The sequence below is a fragment of the Pezoporus wallicus genome, unplaced genomic scaffold, assembly GCF_028554395.1.
Source record: "Pezoporus wallicus isolate ANWC-B61680 ecotype Strahan unplaced genomic scaffold, APGP_CSIRO_Pwel_v1 contig_4710, whole genome shotgun sequence".
NCBI classification, from domain to species: domain Eukaryota; kingdom Metazoa; phylum Chordata; class Aves; order Psittaciformes; family Psittacidae; genus Pezoporus; species Pezoporus wallicus.
Genome location: NW_026640647.1, coordinates 5887827 through 5897530, shown reverse-complemented (window position 1 = coordinate 5897530; position 9704 = coordinate 5887827). Strand labels below are relative to the sequence as shown.

Here is a 9704-nt window from a genome sequence, read left to right as displayed (position 1 = left end):
AGTGAGCTGCTCGGTGCCAGTGCCAGCACCAGCATCACCCGGGGTTGGGGACACCACCTGCCCTGCCTGCTGCATCTCTCCCCTTCACCCAGCACCAGCAAAACCTGCCCAGAGGCTCCCGGTGGGAAACAAATCAGTGCTCAAGGGCTGCCTGCCATCTGACTGACCCATAGGCAGCAGAACCCTCGGACCCCAGGCAGGACATGGGACCCCAAATGAGGCATACACCATGGTGCCGGGCTCCAGGCTTCCGTGCCCCTCTGCCCCTACACTGCTGGGAACACCTCGCCCTGCCCTGCCTGGGGCTGTTCCGTGCCCTGCGGGCATACACACTTGGTCCCAGGAAGCACTACCATACAGGGGCTGAGTATGCCAGGGTAGCCCAGCTGCCAGCCCCTCTTCTGTGGCCCAGGGTCTTTGTAACCCTCTTCTCCCTGTGGCTGGGGTCATCGAGGCTCCCTCGGTCACACGTGGGACAGCGGGACCTGTTTGTGGTAGGAGGCCATGCTGGGCAGCACCGTCCTGCCGGCCAGCGCTGGGCTGGCCTCACCATACACAGAGGCTCCCGCTGGCTTCCTGGCCCGGCAGCAGTGGGCTGTGAAGCGCCTCCAGGACTCTAGCGTCTTGCCAGACCAAATCCAGACACCGGAGGTGATGCCCACCACAAGGCACATGAAGTACTTGAGCATGAAGACGGCGTAGTCAGGCTTGGGGCGGTGGGGATCCCCCGGGCAGGAGCAGTTCTGCGCCTGCTCCCACGCCTCCCGGTTGTGCTGCTCGTAGATGTAGCAGGCGATGACGATGGTGGCAGGCACGGTGTAGAGCATGGTGAAGATGCCGATGCGGATCATCAGCTTCTCCAGCTTGTCAGTCTTGGTGCCGCCCTGCTTGATCACACTGCGGATGCGAAAGAGTGAGACGAAGCCAGCCAGCAGGAAGAGGCTGCCAGTGAAGAGATAAACCACCAGCGGTGCCAGCACAAAGCCCCGCAGGTTCTCCAGGCTCTGGTTGCCCACATAGCAAACCCCAGCCACCGGGTCACCATCCACGGAGCTGAGCGCCAGCACAGCAATGGATTTGGCGCTGGGGATGAGCCAGGCAGCCAGGTGGAAGTACTGTGCGTAGCTGGCGATGGCCTCATTGCCCCACTTCATGCCAGCTGCCAGGAACCAGGTGAGGGACAGGATGACCCACCAGATGGAGCTGGCCATGCCAAAGAAGTAGAGGAGAAGGAAAACCACGGTGCAGAGGGCAGGGCCTGTGGTCTCATAGTGGATGTGGTGGTGCTCCGGGTTGCAAGCCACGTTGGCATGCCCTGCCACCAGCCGCACGATGTAGCCCACAGAGACGAAGAGGTAGCAAGCAGAGAGGAAAATGATGGGGCGTTCGGGGTACTTGAAGCGCTCCATGTCAATGAGGAAGGTGGCCACAGTGGTGGAGGTGGAGAGGAAGCAGAGGATGGACCAGAGACCGATCCAGAAAGTGGTGAAAGTCTTCTCGTCCTGGGTAAAGTAGGGCTGGTAGCAGGGGATGGCACAGTTGGGTACCTGCCCCGTCCTGATGCGGTTGTACAGCGGATGGGACTCCTTGTTGATGGGGATCAGAGGCGCTTTGCACTTGCACGTCCGGCCACAGTCCAGCCCCGAGGGGCGCTGCCCATCAAGAGGAACCAGGTTTTTGGTTGCGTCCTTGGCCGGGCGCGTGGGCTTCCCGAAGAAAGGTGGCAGGGTGGTGGCTTCCGTGCGATTGTAGCCCATGCAGAGCACCTCGGTGTCCCCCAGCACCGGCAGGCTGTCGCAGCTCATCCTCTCGGGCCAGGCGAAGCCGTACTGCTGCATGATGGGCGAGCAGCCTGCCTTGGCCCGCTCGCAGACGGAGCGGCAGGGGGGCAGCGGCTTGGTGTAGTCGGGCAGGCAGATGGGGGTGTACATGCTGCAGAGGAAGAAGCGCAGGTCCGGGGAGCACTGGATCTCCACCAGCGGCCAGAACTGGTGCACCTCCAGCCCGGCCTCGTCCTGCGTGTCGTGGTTGAACTGGTTGGGCATGTAGGTGAGGTTGTAGCCGATGCCCTTGCACATCGGCACCGTGATCTCCTGGCACACCAGCGCCTTGGAGGCGGCGCGCCCCGCCGCCGGCAGCCCCAGCAGCAGCGGCAGCCCCAGCAGCAGCGGCAGCCCCCGGCCGCCCATGGCCGCCGCGCGTCCTACCGCAGCCGCATGCCCCGGCCACCTGCAGCCGCCGCGCCGGAACCGGGGCCCCGCCGGCAGCGGGACCGGGACCAGGACCGGCACCGGGACCTCCACCGCCGCCGCCGCCACCTGCGCTCTGGGGCAGCCGGGCGGCCCCGCGCCGCGCCGCGCCCGCGCCCCGCCCGCGGCACGCCCCCCTCCGCGGCCCCGCCTCGGGAGCGCTCGTGGGCCCGCCCCGCACGGGACTCCGCGTCCCGCCGCGCTCCCACCCGGCGGCGGCGCTGCCTGAGCGCCGGCAGCTCCGACCCGCGCCCTGTCCGTGCAGGGCCCCGCTCGCCCCTGTGGGCGTGAAGGGTAGAGCGGGACGGGGGCAGCGGCTGGAGGAGGAGGAGGCGGTGCCTGCGGTCGTGCCGCTTCACCCCTGCTTGTCGGAGCCTTCAGCCCCTCTCCGAGAGAAAGGGGCCTCACCCCGCCGTAACGGGACGGGGCAAAAGGGGAGCCCTGGGCCGGCGGAGCCGCGCACGGGTCCTGTCCCGCCTTTGCCTTGCTCCGGTAACCGTGCCCCAGTACAAGGGTGGCGGCAGCACCTCCCTCTAGCTCCCCCTGCCGCTGCCCGCGCCCCGGCTCCCGCCTCCGGCAACGCGGAGGCTCCGCGGGAAGGAGGGGAACCGGCTCTGCCGCGCCGCGCAGCTGGCACGGAGCGGGCGGCGGCGCTGCCGCATTCCTGCGCTCCGGCCGGCGCGGGCCGCGGGAGGCGTTTCAGCAACCAAGCGGGCGAGCCCGGCGCTTTCGAGAGTCCCCGACCGGGGCAGAGAGCCCTCCCCAGAGCCCCGGGACACGCGGGCTTCTGCCAGAGCGACCGCGTGGATCGCGCTCGGCTGCCTCATGTGAGGAGCCTGAGCTCCTGCACGAGCGAACACCGAAGTTACAGCCCGGATTTCGGAGACTTCCGCGGCACATCCTGGGCATGCAAGGGAACACTTGCTTCAGAACCCAGATGTGGGACTCACAGGCTGCACCCGCTATGGCAGCACCCTTATTCTGGCCAAGCAGAAAGGCTGCCTCCAAGCCCTTGCACAGGAGCTTGCCACTCCTCCTCAGCAGATGGGGATGGAAGGGCGAGTTAGACCAGAGTGCTCACATACAGCACTGGATTTGCTAGTCAAGGCATACCCACAGCACATCATGTACGGGGACAGCTCACATTCAGCCCTGGTGCTGCAAAACACCAACACCCCAAATATCCCCAGCGCCCAGAAAGCAAAGACTCAGGGCAGGACTTAGCCCCTGCCTTCCACACAGAGGTAAAACCTGGCTTGACTACTGCCCTGTGGCCAGTGGCCCTTGCGCCTACGAGCACTGACTGCTGCTACCACACACCAAAGTCCCCAGGGATTTTAAGGCCAGAGATCTCATTCCCTCCTCCAAAATCCTTTGTGTCTACAAGTCCACCCAGCCTAGGTGCGCATATCATGTGGCACTGCTGACCTTGATGCTGAACAACTTTTTGTTTAAAAGGCAAAAAAAAAAAAAAGGCTCAAGTCCCTACACCTCTTTGCTTTATGCTGCAAGTTTTGCCTGTAATAAAACTGCAGAGAAAAGAATTACCAGTCACATGTTCCTCTGGAGCACAGTGGCATATCCCTGTAGCAGGATCTATACCTTTTAATTCTCCCCAACAAGGAGTTTCTGTGGACTAGCAGCCCAGCAGAAAGCAATCACAGTTTCATTATGGCTTTCAGTTGATTATCTAAGTTATAGCTGAAAGCAGAGGGCAGCCTTTTTATTATCATCATTGCTGTACAATTAGAAAATGCTGATGAAGCTCCACGAGAGCAGAAATTCTCTTTTTCTGCTGGTAGTTTTCATTTTTCAAGCGTTCCCTTGGGCAGTATCTTGGTTTGATTTGACACACAATGAGGAACAGGTATAGAGGTGGCAAGGGGGAAGATAAGAAGGGGAAATGGGGGTGTTCTCCATTTCAGCTAATCTATCAACTCTTGTAGCCTGGTTCAGGTTTCACCACTCCTCCAGATGTACCTAATTCTTAGAGCCTGGCTGTAAATAATGCTATATTGGCTACACTGGAGACACATAAAACCCAATTAAAAAACAGGTAGACATCTGTTGACTTGCTCTGTGCTTCTGCTTCCTTTTTGTTTTCATGAATACACAGCAGAACAGCCAGAACAGGACTGAATATGGTGTAAGTGCAAGTACAGTTGATAGGCTTGTTATTAACCTCTACAGTGCAGTATGAGAGTACAGTGCTTTAAGTGCATCCAGCACTACTGGTGACACAAGCTGTGCCTGCACAAAACCTGTCGTACCCAACAACAAAACAGAAACTGTTTCATGCCCCTAAAACCATGCTGTTGTTATTAAAAACTCTACAAATTATTAGGAAATGGCTTTACCTTTAATCCATGTGTGGAGGAGTTCATGAAACTCCATCACACTAGACAGGTCTGCTCAGAAGTCCAGCTAGTCCCTGCTCATGGCTCCAACCCACAGGATATAGGCTGATAATATACGTGCCCTCACAGACATAAGTTCCACCTGTTGAGGCATTTCCAGCTGCAGGGCAGTGGTTCCTGGTAGAAGCAGAAAGTGAAGAAGAGGAAAGTATTTCTGTATTTGGTTCTTTCACTGCTGTGTTGTCAGCCTGCTCTGTTCACCTGCACAAACAGCCTTTGTGAGGACACTGTGACTTCTGACAGACTTTAGAAAAGGACCAGGCGAGCTCCCTTTGTAAAGACTAGCTATTGCCCTTGCTCTTGTTAGAGAACTCCTGGACTTTTGGCAAAGAGCTTTTCAGCCCAGGCTCTGGGCAGGGATAAAGACGGGGCACACTGATCTTGCCTATACCAAAGCAGGGCAGGAACCTCCTGCCCCTCCTGCTGTAGTACCAGCATGCTGCCCCTGGACCTCGACCCTTCCTGCTTGGAACAGCAGATCCCAGTTCTGTTTGTACTGCTGACCAGTCCCTGGCCCCAGAGAAGGGAGCAGTGGGGGCTCAGTGCAGGTGACTGGAGGCTGTGCAAGCTCAGGTGCTGCTCGAATTAGCTGTGAGCCCTCATAATGAACTGCTCGAGTGAGGTGTGCTGGGGACCACAGGGGTGTTTGCAGCAGCACAAGACCTGCACCAAGCCTTACCGCCTGCCAGGGTGCAGGGATGGACAACCAGCACATCTGGCATTATGGTGCAGCCCCCAGCCAGCTCCAGCACAGCAGACCCACCATGTACTGGTACAAAAGGAGACTGATACTACCCTTACACACAGGACACGGTTGCATGCTGCACCAAGACAGCTGTGCCTCTATTTCCACCTGTGGCAAGTGTCTGCATTCCCACCTGCGAGTCGTAAGGCCAGCATCACAAACCTCGGCACTGAGACTGACATCCCATAACTGGACCTGGAGCAGGATTTCTGAATAAGAGACCAAAGTCCTTGCTGCCCTGCAGGCAGGAGGGACCTGGAAGGTAGGGAGATGGGGCAACTCTTAGACCTTTGTGATCACAGCAGAATAAGAATCATTGATGGCATCTGCAGAGGGATCCTGGCACCTGGATCCTACCTAAGAGCAACAGCAGCAAGGGAAAGCATTTTCTCATGTGCCCAAATGACTTAAAATGTGGGCTGGGAACAGGAATCCAGATTTAAATCACTTGAATGCTTTTCACCTTGGATGGCTTGTGGAAATTCCCTAGAAATTCCTAACCTATACCAATACTGTTTGGTTTTATTTATACCTCTATAATTACACACCTTACTATAGGAAAACCAAACCATGCCAAACTATAGTCATATTCAAAAAGCTACATGGAACTAGACAGCTTCTGAGTGAATTAATGCAAAAAAACCTAATTTCCAACAGCAACACAGACTTTAGCAATGCCTGACCCAAGTGCTGCAGCTTGTAAATGTGAAGTTCAGATAAATAAGACTGAAGTAAAATCAGAAAGCGTGACTGCATTTGAAACTCATCTTGCTGGACTTGTCAATTATTACTCAACAACAGCTGTACATACAAGTGCACATAAAATCTACATAATCTGTTTCTGTTGGTCTCCCTGGGCACCAGGACCCCTTTCTGTGAGGCTGGTACACCAAAGTGGTGTTCCTGCCCCAAGGTGCCAGCACCACAGCACGCACAAGGCAGAGGCAGGAGCATGGCCCTGGTCTAAAGGCACAGGAGGGGTGATTGAGGATGAGGAAGGGTCCAACGCTGAGACTGGGAGGAGACAGTGAACTTTACATTTGATTTTCTTGGGGGGCACACTGCAGCCTGGCCCTTTTCAGATCTGCAGGTTTTGAAACACATCGCGTTGTGCTTCTTTTTCCTTGTCTTTCTTTTTTCTTTTTTTACACAGGCCCTTGAAAAGAAAACAGCCCCATAGTGAAGCTGACATGATAAATTAGCATGGCCCTGGCAAAGCCCTCACTCTTCATTGGGCAAATACTTATTTATGGACTTTCAAATTGTGGCTTATGTAACAACAGGGTGAGTGACTTTCAACAAAACTCTGCCATGTATTGACCCATAGAGCCTAATGGGTCCTTCAGAGCAATTAGGATTTATTGTGTTAGCGGCTATTGTGTATAGAGACCATTTTAAAAACATGTGTTATTTACCCAGAAGGCAGTAATGACTGCTTAAATACACAGTCAGATTGTTCCTGAAATGCTTGCTGCTCTATACATTGCAAAAAAGTTACTCCAAGTATTTTCCAGCTCCACTGGGATTTCCAAGCAGGGTAATTGTAGGGCACATACATTTGTATGCTTATAGCTGTAAGGGAATTGCGCTCTCAGGAAAGCTGCCAAATGAGCAACCTTGAAGCATGAAATCTGAGATTTTTTCTTGACCAAGGGGCCAGTGCTTGCCCCTCTTGTGGTCTGAGCAGCTCAGGCCATTTCCCAGCTCCGAGAGCAGAGCATTCCCCACGAACTACCCAAGTTTTGCCCTGACTGATCTGAATGTCCAGCAAAAGTGACCTGAACAGCCATGGCTTCCACCATGGCCCCTTTAACCCTCTATGTGCATGTGAGGTGGGACCATCACCACTTCCCTGCAGTCTCCTGGGGACTGGCATGCAAAACCGCAAGTGTTGGCTTCTGAATGCGGGTGCAGATTTGAGAAGCCCAACCTCTGGCCAGCCTCCTCAGCAGGCATGAAGGAGCTTGGCTTCACTGCCTGGCAAAGATTGGTGCTGGCTCACACCAGCTTCGACACTGAATGCGAGTAAAACAAAACCCCAACTCACACGTGGGAGCAGTCAAATGGCTCTATGAAATAACAACAACAGTAATAATAACAACAAAAAAGACTAATTACGGCTTGCTTTATCTTCAGACCAATGCTGCTTTGATCAATGACGTCTCTAAATAGGTAGGTCCTTTTTCTGCCCCCTTTGCCATGAGACACCTCTGGGGTGAAACTGCTCGAAGCAGTTCAGCTCTGGCACAATGCTTTCCCTGCCCTGCCTCAGGTCACAACCTTTGGAAACTTGTTTCTATTTGCTTGTTTTGCACCAAAGTTAAATCAACATCTGTCACAGCAGCAGTACTTTATCTGCCCCATCCCTGGCAGTGTTCAAGGCCAGGTTGAATGAGGCTTGGAGCAACCTGCTGTAGTGGAAGGTGACCCTGCCCGTGGCAGGGCAGTAGGAACTTGATGATCTTAAGGTCCTTTCCAACCCTAACTGTTCTATGATTCTATGATTCTATTCTGAACACAGACCAAAGTCGCTCACTAAAACATGCCACCCAAGGCTCTGTCCAACCTGGCCTTGAACACCGCCAGGGATGGAGCATTCACAACCTCCCTGGGCAACCCATTCCAGTGCCTCACCACCCTAACAGGAAAGAATTTCCTCCTTATATCCAATCTAAACTTCCCCTGTTTAAGTTTTAACCCGTTACTCCTTGTCCTGTCACTACAGTTCCTAATGAAGAGTCCCTCCCCAGCATCCCTATAGGCCCCTTTCAGATACTGGAAGGCTGCTATGAGGTCTCCACGCAGCCTTCTCTTCTCCAAGTTGAACAGCCCCAGCTTTCTCAGCCTGTCTTCATACGGAAGGTGCTCCAGTCCCCTGATCATCCTCGTGGCCCTCCTCTGGACTTGCTCCAACAGTTCCATGTCCTTTTTATGTTGAGGACATCAGAACTGTACAGAATACTCCAAGTAAAGTCTCACAAGAGCAGAGTAGTTCAAGTTCAGTCTGTCTTAACCTCTTACGATGCTATAATCCAGATTCCCCAAGTGCAGTGATTCTGGACCTTCTTGAAGCAACCTTAAGGAATCTTTATTTCCAGAAATTGTTACAGACCTATCCCCTGGGAAATGGACTCCTTTACAATATGCCACATTTCCCACTCAAGATCAGAGGCAATTAAAAATCACACAGTATCTGAAAGCTTCATCCTGCATGCACACTCATCTGTAGTACCCCAGAAGAAGGAAGTCCATATGCAATACACACGTGCTGTGTTTTCAGGTTTTCACGAACCAGTAAGTATCAAGGCCAGACACCTGCTGAAACAATGTCCTCTCCCTGACCTTTCAGGCATTCATGCTAAGACCAGGCACTTCAGATTCTCCATGTCTGCTTTTGACATCCTTGAAGTGCTTGACATAGGGCTGGAGGAATATCTGGAGCTAAGGCTTAGTGAGGCATGTCATTCACATCAAATGAACCAAATTATGTTGAAATACAGATTTAAATCCCTGCATAATCAACATTTATTGAACACAAGTAAAAAGAGGCAGAAACAGATGAAAAGGTAATTAGCACTTTCTGGAATTATACATGTTTTGATTACTTCCTCCTGCAAGTCATGGGATAATGTAATACACAGGTCATAGGATGTTGCTAGAAACCTTCACATTCAGGTATTAGATGGAAGAATTAACACATGCAAGTGATCCACAGAGCTCAATCTTAAACTGCAACAGCTTTAGCAGGGACTAGTGTCACAGAATTGGAGTACATCAAGAGATTTGTTGGGCAAAAGAAGGAGCCCATTCTCTAAATCCTGTACTTCACTGCCATGTGCAGCACCATCAAGTGCGCAGTGATATCCTGCTTGGGATATGTCTTGGTGATGCAAGAAAGTGCTCTAAAATAGTTTCCATCTTTCTGGAAATGCTAGCACAGGGGTGCCAAAATCTTTGATGTGAGGCTGTGTAGTCCTTACAGGCTCTTTTCACCAGACTGATACAATCAAACTGATTGTATGTAAGCAACAAGCTGACAAAAAAGGTAACACAACCTCTGCAGAGATGGGGTTCACACAGGCCAGCTCCTTCCTCATGGCATGACAACAGTGGAGTAGCCCTTCTCCATGCCTCCCAGAGGCTGGCACTGCCAGACCCCAGCCCTCACTACACTGTCACAACACAGACAGGACCCACTGAGTGTGCTTGGAAAAACTACCATATGAGCTTCTGCCACACCACCTCGTTATTTGCCCCTCACTGCACTGGGTGCTGAACGCATCTGCGGTACAA

General features: G+C 53.6%; 1 protein-coding gene across 1 annotated transcript; it reads right to left on the bottom strand.

The window, feature by feature from the left end:
* Positions 1–2292, bottom strand: FZD5 (frizzled class receptor 5). Its single transcript, XM_057419858.1, has one exon. It carries the CDS (start codon positions 2187–2189, stop codon positions 465–467), a length of 1725 nt encoding a protein of 574 aa, XP_057275841.1. The 5' UTR covers positions 2190–2292; the 3' UTR covers positions 1–464.
* Between the last annotated feature and the right edge of the window lie 7412 nt (positions 2293–9704).

Excerpts from the sequence above, each read along its gene's own strand:
- FZD5 (XM_057419858.1), bottom strand. The coding sequence starts at position 2,189 with ATGGGCGGCCGGGGGCTGCCGCTGCTGCTGGGGCTGCCGCTGCTGCTG.